General features: G+C 34.1%; 1 protein-coding gene across 1 annotated transcript in view; it reads right to left on the bottom strand.

The window, feature by feature from the left end:
* The window catches only part of BRINP3 (BMP/retinoic acid inducible neural specific 3), a 207845-nt gene that overhangs the window by 35344 nt on the left and 151491 nt on the right, over positions 1-21010 (bottom strand). Inside the window, exon 7 of the mRNA XM_052665685.1 lies at positions 6451-6673. Coding sequence (XP_052521645.1) covers positions 6451-6673 — 223 coding nt within the window. The remainder of the gene's footprint in view (positions 1-6450; positions 6674-21010) is intronic.

Here is a 21010-nt window from a genome sequence, read left to right as displayed (position 1 = left end):
TAGAATGAAATCACATTCCACTTGCCAACATTTTGATGTCAGAAAGTACGGGCAGTTTGCCTGTCCTCTTTAACTTGAAGGAAGCTCGAAAAAAATTGAACATATAGAAAGAAAACAAGAACCATGTGAGCATATATTAAAATGCAACATCAGAAACCAAAACTCCTGCAGAGAGCTTCTAAGAACAGACTATGCCTGTGCATGCGGGCTGCTCCAAAATTAACGCCTCCTATTTTATGAGGTTGGCCCACAATGTCAGCGGTCGAAGTCGGTAATATGGCAGTAGAGGTTGAACCTTCCTGACAATATCCCATTACATTTAGTTGCTGTGTGATAGATGGCAGCAGAGGAGCAGTCCAACAGAATGGTGTCTGACATAAAAGTGCACGTGAAGAAAAGGTGTGTCATTTAAATCCTTCATGCAGAAAAGAAAAAAAAAAAGCACCCACTGACATTGTGAATGTTTATAGAGACCAAACAGTGGATGGGAGCACAGTGAGGCAGAGTGGTGCATTTCAGCGGCGGCAGCAGTGACAGTGGGCCACCTCCACTAGAGCAGATTTGTATGAGCACAGAATGCAGGCTCGTGTGCATAGCTGGCAAAAACGTGATGACTACGATGAAAAACACAGAGCTCTTGTATTTTAGGCTCAGTCCATCCATCCAAGTTTCTGCTGTCTTACACTGTCTTCCTGTAAGGCAATTTACATCTAAGTTTGCTATTTACTTTTATTCTAGCATTCCACAAACTGATGTAAGATTTTTTTCCTTGCATCCAGTGCCATAGATAAGCTTTGGAAAGAAAAAATGTCATCTTAATGTTTTACAAAATGTCTGTACATTGAACTTTGTGGCTTCCTCGGTGGAAGATTTTATTCCTTAATTATTTTATGGACATTAATCAATTATACTTTCACAAGTAAAATGATATAAAGTTGCTCATCATCAACTTTGGGAGATAAGTAAGTAGTTAATAACATGTAGCATCCTGATGGTGTGGGATGGTTCCACAGTATGTTTTCTTTGTGTGTTTCATTATGAAGTGTTCTGAAGAAAACAGTTTACAAGACCTCTGGACTGGAATTAGATTCTGTTATATATAAGTCAGATTTCTTAGAATTTGTGTGTGTGTGTATTTGTGTCTGCATATATGGACTGAAGAGATGTGAAAGATATAGGACCCTCCTCTGAAGTGTTCTTACAATATTCAAGCCCTGTTGGACTCTCAGGGCGTGTGAAATTTTTGCTTTGTGAAATTCATGAAGAAATAAAAGAATGGAAATTCATGGCTCATTCTTTTTTGTAGACTTCTATGGTGCCTTCTTTTGAAAATTCCAGAATTATCTATCTTTTCAAAAACCAGAATTCTTTCTGCAGCTCTTCTGTTTGATGCATTCATCTACTGCCTCCAGTGATGAATGACTTCTACATGAATGATGTCTACATTAGCTCTCAAAGATTGTTTCTTTTAAAAAAAAGTCTTTTATGAAGATAAGGACATACTTCAAATGTAAGGCTACTGAGAATAGTTTTCCCCTTTAGATATAAGAATTCTGATATGTTAATTAAAATCTTTTTACAAGTTAAATAGTTTGTCTAAATTTGCCTTCACCTTGCTCTACCAGAAACAGATACCTCCAAAAAAAAAAAAAAGTTACATTCTGATAATGACTTGGCTAGAATGTTGGTATAACAAAGATCCTCACTGTACATCATATGATAATACTGAACATTCAGTGTTTTTAAAAAAATAAAGTATTGACAATTTATTCAAGATCACCTACTTTTTGTGCAAATATTTTAGATAAGTCTTTTAAAAATAAAATTCTTATTTAGTTGAGTTTACTTGAGCTCATAATCATCAGATGCAGTTTGTTGCAGCAGATTTCTGTTTTGTTTATATGCCAGAGACAATGTAATTTATTCTGCTGGTTTACTGATGTATTTGCCTTACACTTCTTTTAAAAAATATTTTCATGTTGTTTTTTTTTTTTTTTAATCAGAAATGGGGCTGATAAAATTTGTCCTCAAATGTTGCTTTTTCCTTATTACGTAATTTAAAATGCATACAAGTAAGGTTTGTACTCATAGCAAAATAGCATGCAAGGTGCATTCAATCAAATGGATGACATTAGCTAAGGAAACCGAGTAACACAGAAAAGGAAGGAAAATGAGCTCTGAACTGGCACTTGCCAGGGAAGAAATGAAAGCTGGTCCCTTTCTTCAGTGTCTTTCAGTAAGAGGTGTTTGGGTAGTGACTCCCAATCATGGAAAATAATTGTCATTCTTGTTGAAATATATTTTAGGAACTTAAGATCCTTTTTCTCTATCATTTATTATTGTGTTAAGCTCTTAAGCATAAATCTACCCAGTTTCCCATTTTAGTTCCAAAATTTAGACATGTTAAGTCCCTGCTTACCCTCTGGTTCATGTCAGAACTGTCACTTGATAATAGGTTGTGGATAGAATCGTATCTTCTATTAATGTAATTGTCAACTTCTCAACTTCTGCATTTTTAAAAAAAACCTTACTGCTACCTTAACCAAAACAGAAACAAAAACAATTTTTGCTTACCAAAGTACACAAACAAGCCTATCATTGCAATTTACTTTGCCATATCTGAACAACAGTGACATGTCTGATACCAGTTATGTAAAACTGATATTTCTTTTTTCCTGCATCTGTGTTGCTTGTGAAAAATAGGATTGGATCCAAAGCCCGTTCTTCGTCATCTGAAGCAGGGTAGCACTTTCTCACTTCATTGGAGAAAATGGCTAAAGCTAGAAGCTTGGTCCAACTTAATGGCTATGTCTATCCTTTTCTCAGGCTAGATATATACACATGTAGTATGGCATGGCACAAATACCATATGCAGTCTGCTTTCAAAGATTTACAGTTATTCATTACACCTGGTACAGAAATATGCACGACGGTGTCAGTGCAGAAATGTGGTTTTACACCACATTTTGATTCCTACAGAGCAAAATGTAGTGAGTTGTTAGCAGTGTTTCAACGACCCTCTTATATACACGTTACACCACCTACTGTTTTCTGCAAAGTAGAATGTATTGTGCCACTAGTGGTGTTTCAGCAACATTCCTGCATAAAAACTGCAGCAAGAGCTGGCCATCTAGTGGAATAACAATTGCTGCATGCAGTGGACTCTGGTCAAGCAAACATAATGAATGAGCATGTGATATTTCAGGTTTTTAAGGCTGATGTGTCAATGAAATGAGAGCATGTTAGTAATAATCACTCAAAGCTTTGGAATCAGCACAGTGTCAAGTCCTGATTACGGAAAGTGCATTGATTAATTCAGGTGAATTTTAAAAGTTACACTGAACAGCCCCATAATAGTTTATAATGAAAATGAACTGAGTTTTGGTGTATCTTAGCATGATTTGATTCTCAGGGAGAGCAATAATGATCCATTTCATGTTAATGACAGGAAGCTTAAAACCTGAGAAGAACATCTGGAGTTCAAAAATGTTTGCAGTGAGCAGAATAAAATAAAAATAGTAATCATGTTCCCATCCCCAGTGTGTACCAAAGTGCTGCAGTAAATAAGAGATTTCTCTGTTGTTAGAGCAGACTGAAAGGAAAGTATTTACACATAACTGCAAAGTGAAAAATGCAAACTGTGTCACACACAAATGTAGGTTCTTTAACTTGCAGGTTCATCGACTATCTTCCACCCTTAACAATGATACTAAGAAAGGGTTCAACGATATTTTCACTCAAGGATTAGAAAATTAAAATATAAACATAATTTAATCTTATGACTAGGAAATACAAAATTACAAGCAATTCTGATTAACTATTTAATTGAACAAATTGTTTCATGTTCAGTATTAAGATTTTCCAGCCAGAAGGATCAGTATTTTCAGTAATGAATTATAACCTTCACCATATGTAGAAGTGCAAGTGTGACAAAATGATTTCTGGCAGATAACATAGATAAATCCCTATAAAAGCCAGTCTTACGGAAAGTTTTCATTAATCTAATCAAACTTTTAGGACATGACTCCCAGCTTCACTAAAGAGAAAGCCAGCTTTCAACTTCAAGAATCTATCTATGTATCATCTATTGACTTTTAAAATACAGTGTAAAATTAAACATTCACGCAGTTCTTTTGTTTTTTCTCACTGCTAGCCTTGTGATCTCTACTACAAACAGAAGGCTCTTTAATCTGTATCTGGAAAGGCAAGTACCCATAAAATAGAATTTTAAATCGTATTTATACCTCCATTAACTCTTTCTAATCTCTCTTTCCATAATAAAAATCACCCTTACAGGATTCAAACACTAATCCAAATGAGCTGTTAACAAATCCTTCAGGAAATATTCTATTCTGTTCAAATTCTCACTTTCTGTTTCCTTGGAATCTATAATACCATTGGCACATGAAGCTATGTTTTTTTCTTCCGTCTTCCCTAAAACACAATAAATGGTAATGGTTTGTTTTGCTTTCCTTTTTCATTCTACTCCTTTTCTGTTGAGGTATCTCAGCAGCTTTATAGCCTGATCAATATTTAATGCTTCTCCATTGCATTACTCAATTTTCCTATTCATTCGCTACTTACCTGTTAGCAGTTAATTATGGACAAATTCAGCACTGTGTTTGGATTAAGTATACTGTTACCACTAGAAGCACACGAATATTATTGTGTCAAGATCTGTGTTTACATTCTTATTATTTCTCTTTCCATCATTGAGTTCTTTATCTATTCCTCTATCTCCAACTATCTGCCTGAGGTTTTGTTGTTGTCTTCTTAACCAAGTTTGAAAATTAAATCAGTTTAGCTTGACCTTTCCTTCACATTTCTCAGTTTAAAGCTCTTTCTTTCAGTCATAAAACCCCTGGTGTCAGAAGGCAATTTTCCTAGATAATCAGTTGGAATCCATCCTTGGAAAATTCTCACTTTTGCTAAATGTATTCCACTAGAAAAGTATTTCAAAAAATGCTATTAGCATTGATCTTGAGCCATCTCTGTTCATCACTATGTCAACATCATATTCTGGATGGACTGCAAAAAAAATGTGTGGTCACCAAAACAAGATGTAACTTTTTTAGAAGTAAGTTCTGATATTTCTATGTTAGAAATGCGTTGCAAAATTAAACTGCCATGGAAGCTTAGTACAACTCCCTGTAGAACAAGAGTACTCATTTCTGGTTACATTTGTTATCAACAAATAAAGTGTGAACTCACATGTTCTGCCTTTTGTAAACAAAACAAAAACAACAGCAACAACTACAAACAACAACACAAAAATAAAATTTAATATAACAAACGCATGGCAGATGTGCTGTGATCAGTTTCAACTGATGTTAGCTTTTTGCACCCCATTTCATGTATACTCAATATTCAATGCCTGATCAAAGATAGCCCCAAAAATTATGCTGAAGGGCTTGATTATTTTCAATTTTGGTGGGGAAAAAAATAATAATGTAAGGGTGGATTCTGTTTCCTGCATTTTAAGGAATTACTCCTAAAGAGAAAATTATATATTTTTGTTTCAACTAGTAAATCACAAAGCAGAGCACAATGTGTAGAAAGAGAGAGCATGAGAGCCATAATGGCTACCACCTTCTGAAAGAAAAAGAGGATGGAATAGCTATGTGCTACCAAAAGCCAAAGAAATTATTGGAGCCTCAGCATAGCTGAAAGCAAAGGAAAGTGCAGTACCCCTGGCAGTTCTGGAACACTGAATCTAAACTAGATTTCTTCAAAACTGATGGAGAAATGTGCTAAATTCAGGAGTCACTGGACTAATCCCATGATGCTCAGAAGAATAATTTCCCTAAAAGCTCATTCATTTCACATTTACTCTACTGTCCTTCCACTACTTTCAATAAAGCCATTTTCGATCAGCAATTCACAATAAGCACTTATGTTAATACAGATTTGACTAGCAAGCTTTCGGGATCTCTCAGTTTCTAGGCAGAACTAAAACACATTTTCTTTCCTTAGGCATCTTTTCAAATCTAATTTATATCTGACAAATGAGACAAGAAATCAATAGTATGTAGTATATACTGTATAATGACCTGGAAAGTTCTTAAAATAGTGAAGCTAGCTTCAGAATAGGTATTCAGTATTCTATATACAATTATTTGGCACTGTTACAATTGGCCAAATTCCACTGAAAATACAATTCTGTAAAAAAGGGGCAAATCAAAGGGGGTGAATCTGGATGTTCATGCTATTTTGAAGTTGCTTCTAATAATAAAGTTGTATACAAATCAGGTTTTATTATGATTTTTCCCATGACGTTTTGGAAAACACAAACAGAAAAATATTGAAGGTTGGCACTGTTTAACTTCTAGAAATGCAAAGACTATATTCTGTTCATATACTGTGTGTCATGCATTATAACATCCATGCCATTAAGGAGATACTAGCATGAAACATTGAGTTTTTCAGATTTTAATAGGCAAATTTTCTTACCTCTGCTTTGGCATACGGATGAGTGGCTGTTTATGACATCTCTTACTAAGGCCAAAGAGCTTGTGAACAATCTTCTGTGCCTTGAGAAATAGTTGCTTCATGCTGTTTTCTAATTGCTCATAGCGACGTTGAAAATTAGAATCCATTGTCCACAAATGCATTACAGTAGATGTGTTCAGAAAATAATTCATGGGCAGCCTTTTCATAAATAATTTGAATTCATCTGAGAAAAAAAAAAAAAAAAAAAAAAAGAGACAAAATTTATTAGGTTTTAATTATGTATTTGTAGCTATTTTTAGAGTAAAAATGAACTTATTCTTTGGTTATTCTTGAAATTCTAATATATTCAAATGATCTTTTGCAATTTTAGAATGGAAGTTTTCAAAGTAGAAAGTTAACCATATTTTTTGTGATAATATTATTTTAAAAACAGAAAAAGTAATTACAGCCATAAATATTAAACTGATCTTAAAAGGCAATTCAAGCTTGTCATTATTTCTCAACCTGGAGAACATAGGGATTAAATAAGAATCAGAACTACTCACCTTCAAATTTAGGGCCTAAAAGTAAAAGCACATTTAAAGATCACTATACTTTGACCCATATGGAGAAGATGGAAAATAATCTTAAATGAAGTATATTCCAATACTTAGAAAATTCAAGTAGATATGATGTCACAAACTTACTCTTTCTTAGACTACAATAAGCCATTATAAGTTAGACTTTCAAAAGAAAGAGTTCTTAATCCACACATTAACTGTGAATTCATACTGTGAATATCCCTCACTTTTTGATTTGTTCTGCTAGCTTAGTCCATGTAGGATATATAGATTGAATCTCATTAACAGAATCTTATTAATCAGTGAGTCTATTTTCATGAGCAGTATAATTTACAAGCTGAATTATAAGTTTTGAATCTTAATAAACTTAGTTTAAAAAGGACTCTAATTGGGAGCATCGGGGAATGAGGTGAAGGGGAGAGGAAGAGGAAATAAATACCACCCTTGAATATACATATATATATATAACATACATATATATCTTCTATTCTTTCTTGTTTCCATATTTCCGTACTTTAATTTTGTCTGCCCTCCTGCTGCTTTTTACTGCATAAAAGTCACTCATCCTATTGCTTTCACTTTTCCAGTTGCACCTTTTGGGTAGTATATTGTGAATGCAATGATTCAACAGGCTGAAGCAGCCTCCTGCTTAGAACTAAAATTGCTTATAATATTTAATATTTCTGTAAGTTTAGATTTCTTTTGGGAAAGGGTTGATTAGGGAAAATGTCTGCTAATATGAAAGAATATTCTACTACAATCAAATCAAGAGGTATGCTAGCTTGGTTTAGTTTTTTCTATAGAAGAATATTGTAATGGGAAAACAAAAAAAAAGGAGATATATATATATATATATATATATATATATATATATATTTTTAACAGAGTAATAAGAAATTTCTTTCCTAAACGAGCTAGATCAGCCAACCTCCATATTCAGTGGGGCACAGGGTCAGGATGAAATAAAACAGGTATTTTCTGCCATAAAATATTCTGTTATGGTTTACCATTCACTGGAAGATAAATAGTATTGAAAGACCTTCTGTAAGGTACAAAATGAAAGGGAAGGGGCAAAAAGGATGATTTAATATTTAATAAAGTGGTTTTAATGATTCATCTGGAATCTCTTTGGCAATGTGCTATTCATTTTCTTGCCATGCCTTCCTCTTTGGATATTAGCCTTATGCTATTCTCTTTGTGAGATCAGTACCACTGCCCCTCTGCTATCTCTGGGAGAAAAGTAAGGAAAATGAGGGTTTTTGCTTATTTCATGAAGTATTTGAAGCCTAACTCTTAATCTTTGTGGGTTTTTTTTTTTTTTTTTCCCTCTAATTTTATCCCATGTCCAAAAAGACTAAGTATCTAACCCCAGGTATTGCTTTTTTTTTTGTTTTTGTTTTTGTTTCTGAAAAAAAGTTAAATTCAATAGAAGTATTTTGAAAATTTTACTATACCAGATAAGCAGCATTTTGTCTCTTGGTGCAGTTCTAGGAAAACAATTCCCAAGTAACAAAGAGAAAATTACACCTTAATCTCCCTGCAAAGCACTTCCCAAACTTCCTTTTCCTTCAAGGCTTGCACAACTACTGTGAGAAGGGATTAAGTCTGACTTGTCTGAAGCAGGTCCACTGGTTTGGTGAAGCCATGCAACCCTGAAGAGTGCATTTTCAAATTTATTTACTGGTGCTAAAAATAATTATTAAAAAAAAAAAAAAAAGATAAATAGGGGTAAGTGAACTGTTTCAAAGTACATCCTTTGGCAAAACTCAGATCTGCAGGTTGTATAAATCATCCAAGCTTTGCTGACTTCAGAAGAGTGTACTAATGCACTCAGGAAGGATCAGATCCAAAAGTTGCATTCCTAAATACCTGTTTTAATTGATAACTTTTACATTCTCTTCTGTTCTTCAGAGACACTGGTATATTTACTCAAACTCAGGTTCATGATGCCAAAAAATATATATATACATCCCAGAGGAGAGAATGTACTCAGAATATACCTTTTCAATTTTCATATTTGCGTAATAACTTAAGAACCATTGTCAATTTGTTGTCCTTTGCAAGCTTTACAGCTAACAACTAATCAGATGCAGTGTTTAGACATGATAAGGAGGGTTTACAGTCTTTAACTTGCAATGCAAATGCATTTCCAGTAAGAAAGTGCTCTTTTTTTCCCTGTAATAAACATCATCCTCGACTATCCCTGTGCCTTGAATGATCATGCTAATGAACACCACACTGCAGGTAAAAGAGAGACAGAGATAAAATGAGCATGGTTACATAGTGCCTTCTGAAAAAAATAAAAAGAAGAAAAAAAAAGAAAGGAAAGATAATGTGCTCATATCTTAAACAGACACATTTCATGATCTGTGAAACTACAACATGAACTCCTACCACTGAGAGATGATTAAACTATTACACTCTAATCAACACATTATACCAGCCATTCGTGAAGATTAACAGCTAGTAGTATAGTGCTGGGAGACATACAAAGTGATGATATTAAAACATGATACTTGATACAACATATGATAAGATTTCAGTACTTTCTAATTTATTTTTTCATTGGTAGATATCAAGTGCATATGTAATACAATTTTTCTTACTACTCACTTCAAATACTGAGAAAAATATAATATACAGTGATTGATCAAACAAGTTAACATAACTTTCCATTTATAGATGGTCACATTTACTTTTCACCTTCCCCTTCTGCAAGCTTTATCTTCCATGTGTTAGTAGTGAGTAGATTGAAATGGCATACCATATTTCAGCAGCAAAGAATAAATGTAAAGTATCACAATGGAAGTAAACATTACTGCTAGAGTCAGATGCATATCAGACACATTTAGGCTGTAATAAATACCTAGAACTACTTAGCTTGTAACTTGGATTCTCAGTGTTATTCAGTATAGGAGCAGGGCACAATGCTGAATACACAGATAAGTACTCTGCAGACAGAGCCAGCAGAGACCAGAAAAATGCAATGAGTCTCATCAAAAGATCTGACAATTCCCTGTAACAAGGAAAAAAAAGGTGCCTGCTCTCTGTGTTGGAGGAGAGCAGGACCCTTGAGTCTTTTGATCTAAATATTTTGCATATCCCTGATATTTTGAATTACAAAACCTATACAAGACCATTCATGCATACAAGACCATAGCACACTTCAGTTTTTGCTTCAGCTGAAGCCAAGTGGTTTTTTGGAACTCTTCCAGAACATCAAAATGTTCTGTGCAGGTGTGTTTCTTAAGATCCTTTTTGGAGGATCTTTGGAAGCATCTTGGAAGTCAATGTAGTTTTCCCAGCTGGGGAATCCAAAGCACTGGGTTAATAATGGTAGCATAAGCAAACATCTGACTGTGCAGTGTAAAGCTTGCATAACATGTCACATAATATCAACGCACTTTCTTCTCCCTTTCTTCTGTTGCATAAATGGAACAAATCCAATTATTGTTCCTAATTTTTTTCTTTTAAATAAGAGCTACTGCTTACCCTATCAATACAAAAGTGATTCTCTCTAGTCTATATGGGATTAGAAACACAGCAATTTTCTCCTCACAGCCCAAGGCACAATCTGCGTAAAGTCTGGGAACGATCTTCGCTTCTGCTATGAGCATAACACTCATAGGAGGGTGCAAAACTATTGCTCATTCCAACTTCTTATGGATATCTGCTTGTGGGCCTCCTTACTACCCCAGCATCTCCCTGGGTCAGAAAGGCTCCTTGTGCAGCATGCCTTGCTGTGCTCCTCCTCTGGTGGAGCACATTTCCTCTTATCCTATTGCCTGTTGGTTGGGAGATGAGAATGACCCCTGCCTTGCTACGTTTCAGGTCATTACAGAGAGCAATGAGATCTCCTCTGAGCTTCTATTTCACTACTCTAAATAATCCCTGTACTCTCAGCAGCTGCCCATTGGACTTGTGCTCCAAACCCTTCAAAACTTAATTGTCCTTCTCTGGATGCACTCCAGGGCTTCGATGTCTGTCTTCTAAAGAGGGGCTCAAAACTGAACACAGCATTTGAGGTGAGGCCTCACCAGTGCCAGATACAGAGGGATGTTCACCTCCTTAGTCCTGCTGGTCACACTATTTCTGATGTAGGATAGGATGGTGTTGGCATTCTTGACTACTTGAGCATACTGATGACTCATATTCAAAACATATTCCCAGGTCCGTTGCTGTCAGGTCAAAGTCAAATTACAACATAAAGTTTCAGGAAATATATATTCTTGTTTAATTGTTGATTGTACAGTCTAATTCAATCTTAAATTGTCTTTTATTTTTTCTTCTGAATAAGCATTCAAATGTGCAAAATATATATATATATATTATTGAAGAAAAGGAATCTGAAAATACCTGAAAAATTGTTTTGCCTGGCCAGTTTAAGAGTTCCTTATTCAGTGGCATACTATTTGAGATGGGCTTATGGATAAGAATTCAGACTGTAGCATTTTTTTCCATTTATCAAAGCCCAGGAAAAGACTATCAGTAGGAGAAAACCACTTTGTATATCATATCATTATGTCAAAATTTACCACTAGATAGCTATTGAAATGGGCTATTTTATCATTTCTCTAAATGACACCTTAATGATACATTTTCTTCTTTATTTATCCAAGAACAACAATAAAAAAGTCTTTGAAAATCTTTATAGTGGATAAAATGTTGTGTGTTCATTACCTTGATTGACAGCATTTCCAACACTTAAGCCTTGTCTGTAAAATCTATGCAGTTGTCATTTATATATATCTTCTTTTTCTATAGAGCTTAATTTGTACTAAAGGTATTAAAATTCTGCCATCACAGTCTTGAATTGTATAATACTTCATAACCAAAAGCTGTTACACTTTTCAACTAACAAAACGTGATAATAAGTTTATGGCAAATTGTCAAAAATTTACTAGTCCTTTACAAATGCATGTGATGGTGCATCTAGTCTTACACACCAGTTCAAACGAGAGCGATTCATACAAATCTGCTCAAGTGAATTCATGCTCTGTGTAGCTTTGATTTATGATGATAGCTACTTGTAAAAGACCACGAATCTTCACAAACCACTGCTACTTTGGGAAGCCATTTATCTTCTTGGACCATAACAATAGGAGCAGTGGATTCACAACGCTGCAGTGAGGGAAGCTGTCCCTCCCTATCTCTGCTATTCTAAATGTTTTATCTCTGTGACCTCGTGCGTAGTTCAGATTTATTTTATTTACTTCATGTGTTGAGTGCGCTGGGGTAGACATGCTGCTGGATTATGTTTCTCCTTTTTTAAAAGCCATGTAGCCCCTTGTGATATCTCCAGTTCACTTGAGGCAGTATTGTTGGTGCTCACAGGAATGAGTAACAAGAGATAACAATCCAAGCTGAGCCAAATGAACTTTAGCAATTTCTCCTCAATATTCTCTAACATTCTGTAGATAACTCTTCATCTTCACTGTATCACAACTGTCTTTTCTGTTCAGATTGTCAGCTCTTTAGAGAAGAGCCTGTCTCTTATTATTTCTTTATAGGGCAATGCTTTGCTCAGTAGGCTCCAAATTTAATTGTTGCCATGTAATACAAATAATAATCTTACATTTTCTAATAGTTCAGGCAACTACATCCTGCTTGGAGTCCATAATTATAACTGCAATTAGTATGAGAAGCAAGACTTATCTGACAGGAACAATCTCATAAGTCCCAACAGTCCATCACATTTTTTTATAAAACAAGAATATATGTTAAAAAAAAAATTGACTCTAGCAATATGACCATGGTAATATCATTACTTTCCCATAATAATGCTTTTAATTGTAACCAGGGCATAAAATATTACAGCAAGTCAAATATCAGTGTCAGCTGTAAATTGAAACCTCAAACCAAAAATCTGGTAGTTTGAAAGAATAAAAAGCAATAGGGTCTACAGTTCAAACTGCTGGATGTGGCTGCTGTTCAAAGAAATGCTACCTCAGTATTGTGTAGATATTATTAAAGAGATTTATAAAAGATATATGCTTTTTAAAATAGACCACCATGACTCATAAGACAAGAAAACAAAGTACTAAGACAAACAGCTGTATTTCAAGAAATCTATCTTTGAAAATAATAGAGTTGAAGGAAACCTAAAATTGCAGCTTAAAATCACCTTATATCTTCATAGAAAATATAATAAAAGTGAACTTTAATTCTTTTTCTTTCTTATACATATGTTTTTTCCATCTAGGATAATTCATTCTGCAATCCCCATAATTAAAGCACCTCTCCAAAGTAAATAAACTCTCTTTCGAACTTTCTGAAGGACAAGGAGAAGAAAAGATATTCTCTGTAAATATAGATTATAAATAAAGGAGGAGAGGAGCTCAGTATTTAATACTGGAGAGGCAGTTTGAACAGGTGTGATCTAACTGCTTTGCAAGTGCCGAGGAAAGCAAATTTCTATGATTCTTATAGTGGGCTAAGTTTTTCCATTTCCTTCTTTCTTCTTCCTTTCTGTTTCCGTTCCTGTTTCTCTTTCTTTTTCCCTTTTTTCCCTGTTGGCTTTGTTTATTTGTTTATTTACTTGAAGTGAGGAGTGCAGCAAGGCCATCTTCAGAGGAATTGCCGCAGTTCCGCTAAACTGTAGACTTTTCAAGGAGGAAAGAACTGGGCAAAATATCAATGCAGCTGAAGGTGGGATTGCTGAGCAGAGATCCTCTGATCCTTTGCTAGTATGTAATTTCTTAGGAAAAAGGAAAGCCCAGATACTCCTTTCACAGTCTCATCTTGGTGCATAAATAAAAGAGAAAATCATGTGGAGTTAAACATGGCAGCATGAACAGAATAAACAGAAGGAATGCTGATTTCTTATAACAATATGTGAGTTGTTTCTTATTCCCAATCCAAATGAAACCTTTTCAGAAATGAACAAACTAGACTCCAATAGCTGTCTCTGTAAATTCCAAGGTCATTTCCTTCACCCTGTTACTTATTCTTTCATTGCTGTCCTTCAGCTTGGCATTCTTTGGAATTAATTGCAAGCAATCAAGAAAAAATTCTCAATGAATTTATCCATTTTGAATGATGGATTATTTTGGAATTTATATGAACATTCCAGTCATTTATTCTGTTACACAGATATTTCTGAAGTACAGGCATTCCACTTTCGATCTAGTGCTACTATTGTTATAATTCCGTAGCACTGTAAATGCATATAATATATAGAATATAATTCTCACGTGTAGATTTAGGCACAATCTCTACCAGATCAAAAGCTAATTTTATTGTTCTTGGTCTTACTGATAACTCCTACAGTTTAAAAACTGAATAAAGCAAATAGGCTAAATATGTCAGAGAGCAATAGTTTAAGAAAAGAAATAAATGAAACAAAATATTATTGTAAAGCACACTAAAGTAAATAACCAGTGTCAAGATTTTACAAGAGAAGATTTAAGAATCAATGAGTCAGAACAGACAACGTTGCTCTGGAAGAAAAGTGAGACCGTTGAGTTACATCCTTCTTAATAAAGAAAGTCCAAAGCTGCCAAGGCAGATTGGAATTCCACCAGGAATGAGTCTGTCACCAGCTCTGAAGAGAACTGCATTATGTCCGGTACATAATGGACATAAGTAGAATTATATTAGATCAAGCCTTCTGCTCCTCCTTTTATTATAATATCATCACAGCGTTTAAAGTGTCTGAGAATTCAGTGCAGTGTGAATCTTTAATAAATTGATTTGTCAGGTGCTGCTTTAGCAGGAGGCATATAATGCTCTTAGGTTTGATCCTGAGGCTATTATATTGCCAAGATTTGATTGGCTGCACCTTCATGTTTGGAATCAAAGAGGAACAATTTAGATACTAGCTCTCTGAAGAAATTCTTCACATCACATCTGTTCATTTTATTAAAACAGTGACACCTCCACAGGGGTGAGGTGACGAGTATTGGTCACAGAAGGAATGACAGCTTGGTCTATCTGTTCATACTATCGATTAAACTTCCTGACAATCACATAGGGAAGTTAATTACTGGGAAGCAAATTAACACCTTTGCTAGATAATAGAGAAAACAATAATTATGTTAAGAACTCAGGAGGCTAAGTTTTCTTGGCCTTGAGCCCGAAGCTATGAACACCATTTCAAAAAAAACAAAACAAAAAACACTGCTCTACTGCTCTGGGGTAAATAGTTTTAACCATATTGATTGAAGTCTTTATTCTCAGTGATTAAAAAACACTTTCACCTGCCAGTGAGATTTTTCAGACGTTTCTCAAGGAATCTTTCAATTAAGATTTCACATGAGACTCACTTTGTATCACTGCTGGTCTATTCTTGTCAACATAGAGGCATACTATGTTACTCGCATGATCTGTGCAATTACACCTTGTATGTGCCTTGAAAAACAAAATTACAAGGTCCACTCGATAGATACATACTCTTTTCTGATTCAAAAAAAAAAAAAAAATAAGAGGTTTCTGAGTGTGTAAGATTAAATCTGTTGCTTTTGTAAACAGAAGAAACCATTCAGCATTCAGTTTTATTTTCAGGTTTAATTTTTGTAGCTTATTCTACATGCATATTATCTAAAATACAGAAACTGGAAAGGCAGTAATGTATTGCCAGACCACAGGAAGAGAGAACTTTGAATGCAAATAGTCTTCAAATAGCAGTGAAAGATTCTAAATTTACTGTCTGTCTGCAATGTAAAATCAAACCTGCCCAGCTCAAAATATTCTTTATGAAATGCAATCTTAACACAGAGCCTGAAAGCTAGTCTTGAAAGTTTTTTTCTATTATAACAGCAAGAAGTTTCTTCTGATCAGAATGTATATGTAGCAACCTCTATGGTTGACATGACATACCTAAATAAAACTTAAATTTATCTTCATCTCTTGTGCTCATATTTAGTAATTTGGAACAAGTGTAAAAGATACACTTAGCTCCTCAATTATGCTTTAAAATGTTTATCTTAGAACACAGATTCTCTCTGTCTTTTTTTTTTTTTTTTTTTTTTTTTTTTTTTTTTTTTTTTTATTGAAAGAGCAATTATGGTAAGGCATGATGAATTTACCACCATGGTGAATTTACGTAATGATTAATATGTAGTCTGTAACAAACTTTAAGCATCATCATGGTAGTTTCCATATGAGTTATTGTAGGCTTTGTTTGGATCTTAGGACTGCTATTAGAACTGGTAATAAGAGAGATAGCCAGAAACCAGGCTGAATTATACACAATATAGTTAAAACTGCAGGCTTGACAGCCGAGAAAAATTACTTTTTTTACTTGCCAGCTAGATTACTTTGATTTGAAGATAGCAAAAAGGAGTCCCAGAATATCCATTTTTCTAAAGTGGTTTTAGTACGAACTGGTGCTACAAGAATGGCAAAAAACAGTGGCTTACTGGGATGGCAAACAAAATTATATTAGAATTTTCTGACTAAATAAGGAGATTGCTAAACATCAATCTAAATTCACACTTTCTAGAATCATCCATCAGAAAGAATCTGACACACTACAATCAAAGTTAAAGTGGTTGTCAGTGGAGAGAAAATGAAAGAGTGAACATTACTGAAACTGGTTGTATTCCTTAATGCACTACTGGGAGATGTTAGTGAAATAAAGACGATTTCACGATTTCTGCTGACAACATTTTATGAAAAAAAAAAGGAAAGAAAACAAAATGCAAACTTATTTTCTCAAGATTTACTATGTTTTATAGTGGGATTTACCTTTATTTTCGTGAAGATTTGGATTTGTTATTGGCTCTCATCATTATGCATTCTGTCAACCAGATGTCTAAGATTTCCATCTTCAACACTACGTGCTCAGATTTATCTTCATATTTTGTTTAACTGGCTGTTTATTTCAGACTGTTTAAACAGTCTGTTTTATTCCTATATATATATATATATATTTAGCACATTAACTAATTTTGATGACTCTGGCTACCTCATCTATTTTTCACATTTTTATTCAAAATGACTGAAAATAAAAAACTCAGTAGGTATATGACATCTAAGAATATCTCTGTCCAAGAATAATGACTGAAATTCTCTTCCTTGAGAAATAGTAAGATATCTGTGTACGTTTTGAGATCAGTTATGATTTTTTTGTTATGGGTGTATTTAACTGTGTGATTTTCACACATAGTCCCAGACATTGTTAGCAATCATAAAGTAAAAATAATGTGGCAAATCAGTGGAAAATTCTTGCGGATATCTGAGTGTGAATTGACTTCTCTAAGCATCTGCACTTCCACACCAATGCAAACTGTAAATTCTGTCTTGATTTTACCATATGACAGTATTTTACAATTCCTCACAGGCTCCGTGTTGAAAATCACCTTCACTCCATCTTCTGTTCTTCCCAAGAAGCGGTAGAACAATTTCAAAGCCTGGAGTCAGCACACAGTGCTATATTGTAAAGAGGTGCAGCACAGCCACAAATGGCCAGTCAAAGTCTTAAGAAGTTTTACCTCTAGTGACTCAGATGCCTATAGAGCAAGACTACCATCAATCTCAAATGCAATGCATGAATTGAAAGGTAGTGAATGAATGAATTCAAATTCTCTCTTTTAGTAGTATACTGTAAAAACGTTGATCAAGTTTGCATAGATTTTCAATTAACTAAATTCTAGGTTAAGATCAGAGTGAGACTAACTCTTCACTTTCTCACATAATTTATTGGCTCTGTGGTGATGAGTTTTGTAAAATTAGATTTGCAGACCTGTGGGGAAAAAAAAGGAAAGAGCCTTTCCTTTTTTAAAGTTAACATTTACAGTAGGTTTAGATTTCTCATGGAAAAAAAAAAATATCAGAATGAGAAGAAAGACAGTTCTGAAAGTATTGCATCAAACTACGGTGGTTGCTATGATATTTTGCATTTCTATGATATTTTGCAATTTTGAAGGTGGAGATAAAAAATTAATGACACTTTTAAATGGATAATTCATGGCAGAACATGATGTATCCTACATCATCCATGTGCAGATGATGTATCCTATTATTTTGTGTAGATTTTATATAAAAGTAATTACATTAGATGAAAATGCTCCCCCCAAAAAGAATGAGACGTCTGAACTTCTGCAGTGTTACTGACTCTTAATTCAGTAATAAGCTTATTACCCCTTCTATTAGAATGCACTTTATTCAACTATTTAAATCCAATTATATTATATAAGGGATGTGGAGAATGTCATTAATTCAAATAAAAGGAAAACTTTCATTAAAACTGAGGAAACAGGAGTGTAAAGTCTCAAAAGTAATCTTTACTGATGAAAAAAAAACAAAAGCACTTTGATAACTTTGAAGGTAGTGCTATACATTACGAAGGATTTATATTTAATTTATAGGTGGAAAATGTGGATTTATTTTTCAGACTGTATTAAATAAGTACATGTAAAGGTTAACTAATGCTCAATAGCAAGACATTTATATGTTTATTTGGAATTATGATGCACACTGGGTATGAAGTCCAAATCCAGTGAAACCACAACTTAAGAAGAAACAACATGCAAAATGAATTCAGATCAGTGAGTACTCTGAAACCAAAGCAGTGATGGAGAAGTTACAAATAATGAAAAAATATTTTCAGCATATATTAGTTTGAAAGTTAACATCATTTACTCTTGACTGTGATTATAATTTTACTTTCTGTGATAACGACACATTTCTTTTAACCTATCTATAAAGCAGATATATTGTCAGAACAGTGATTGAGAAAATTCTATATTTTGAAAATCTGTTTTGAAAAGTCTGTTTTTTAAAGTTGTTGGTTAGTTGAAGGATACATTCCAAAATATTTATAGTATAACTTTTGATGCTTAATTATGCCTGTGAAGATACATGGCTTGTAACACAAAGAATTTTTGTGTTCAGTGGGCCAAGTTTTTCAAGGCTCTAGATGGCTCTATTTCTGATCTGTTTAAACTGATGCCTAACATTTAAGTACATAATTCAAATCTATGAAGTTAGCACACTACAGCTGATTAAATTAATTTAAAATTTAACACATATTTCAGTACTTTCCTGAATCTGCTTGAAGTCCAACTATGACAATAAGATTGTGTCCAATGTGTTGTAGGGATGCTATTTTCTTCCATAGTATTTTGTGTTTGTACTGAATGCTTGAAAGAATAAATTTTCAACTTCAAATCATATTACTTTGAAAATATGCTTCAAAATATTTGTTGCACATCTCCTTATCCAAAGCCCTTCAAGGAGTTATTCCAAAAAAGATTTTCTTGCCTTTGAGGGGAAAAAAAACAACTGGTCAGCAATTGGTAAATATATGACAACTAGGGAGAGAGCTATCATTCTGTATGAGATAAGTGAGTCCTTGGAATGAAGATTTTACTTGAGGTACTTTTCAGGAATTCTCATAAATGTTACTGATTAAAAAAAAAAAAAAAAAAAAAGATTAAAATAAACTGCCATCTTCTATGACTTGAACAACACCCATGTCATATTAATGGTGTTGGTTTTTTAATTTATTTTAAATAGAATGAGAAGAATTTAGACTACTACAGATTTCTTTTGGCAGATCACCTTAAAATAAAATTACTGTAATTTAAATTGTTTGAGTGAAGTGGCTAGATTTCCAAAGATACTCAGCATCCATCCAAATCAGGATTTTGGTACTGACAATGCATGATCGTGTCCTTGCTATCAAAATCCAGACCCTGTGCATAGGTATTCATGCTTCCAGGCAATTTAGAGCAGTGGGACACAATTTCTATAAAATGCTTAGTTGCTAGTTAGAGGTTGACAGAGTTGTGTGTTAGAATTTGCTTTTTTACACTGCTAAGCCTTGCCAAAAGAGTCCCCAAAACTTCCAAAACCAGCAGTGTGCAAGAGAACAAGTTCACTGATGGATTCACCATCATCAGTGTAATCACAAGTGTTTAAGCCTTATCCTAAAGAAATTGAGGATTTCTAATTCTCTAATTCTGAAGAATCCCTAAGGAATCTTTTGACACTTTTTGTCATTTGAAACTAATTAGGGTTCGAGAGCTTGGGTCAAACTTTCTTCCTGAATGAGAAAGATGAATTTACCAAGGAAGTGGAATAGAAGAGGAAGTTAGGCATGTATATGCTTCTAATATAAATAGTAAAAGATAGAGATACAGGACAAGTGGCAAAGAAAAAAAAAAAAAAAAAAGCAATTTCAACATTGAAAAGGGATTAGGAGGTGGGCAACGGGGTTTCAGGCATAAGTGAGGATTGCAGCACTTCAACCTGACTAACATAACTGGGCTTGATGTTCTGGGATCTCACTGAAACTGATATCTGATAAGAGGTCAAGCAGAGATTATCTAGATGTTCTTTTAGTCTACCAGATCCTGTGAAAAGTTGCTTTCATGCAGATGATAGAAGATAAAAGAAACTCTAGTTCCATTAGGGGTGATATTTTTATGGTCGTGTGAGATGATATGGTGTAAGAACAGAGATTCTTGGAATAATGTTTTCGAAGTACTTTGTTAACACATTAATTCAGCCAAAGGCCTTGAAAAACTAATGAAATCTGTTAATAAATGTTGAACAGCTTTAGGATAGACTTTCAGTAAGAAAGCAGCTGCTTATCTTGAAAAGGTGGTACCTAAGTCTGAAGGCCAGAAGGTACGATAAGGAATAAGCAGATGGCTCAGAGTAAACAGTTTAAAGTAGCTCTTGTCATTTCCTTGAAAAAACTTAAAGCATACCTCGATATTACAAAATTCTATGAAACTTACCGAGGTAATAGTGACCAAGTATGTATTTCTGGAGGACAAGTAGAAACGTGAAAAAGCCAGAAAATTTTATTGTAAGATAGCTAACATAATGCTTTATGTTCTCTAAAACAAAGTTTCACTTGTTAAAAGATTCCAGAAGAAATAATAAAAGAAATAAAATCTGCGTGTAACAATGACCAATCCTGAACAGGAACTGTTTGGTTATCTAATCTCTACTGTTTGTAATCATTACTAGCAAACCCATCCTGTACATCAGTCAATATATAAGAAAAACAGAAAGAAACATTTAATGTAATAATCTTTCATATAATG

This window comes from Tympanuchus pallidicinctus, unplaced genomic scaffold, assembly GCF_026119805.1.
Source record: "Tympanuchus pallidicinctus isolate F22 unplaced genomic scaffold, pur_lepc_1.0 scaffold7, whole genome shotgun sequence".
Lineage (NCBI taxonomy): Eukaryota > Metazoa > Chordata > Aves > Galliformes > Phasianidae > Tympanuchus > Tympanuchus pallidicinctus.
The sequence above is the reverse complement of the archived record's forward strand: the minus strand, read 5'-3'. Positions and strand labels throughout refer to the sequence as shown.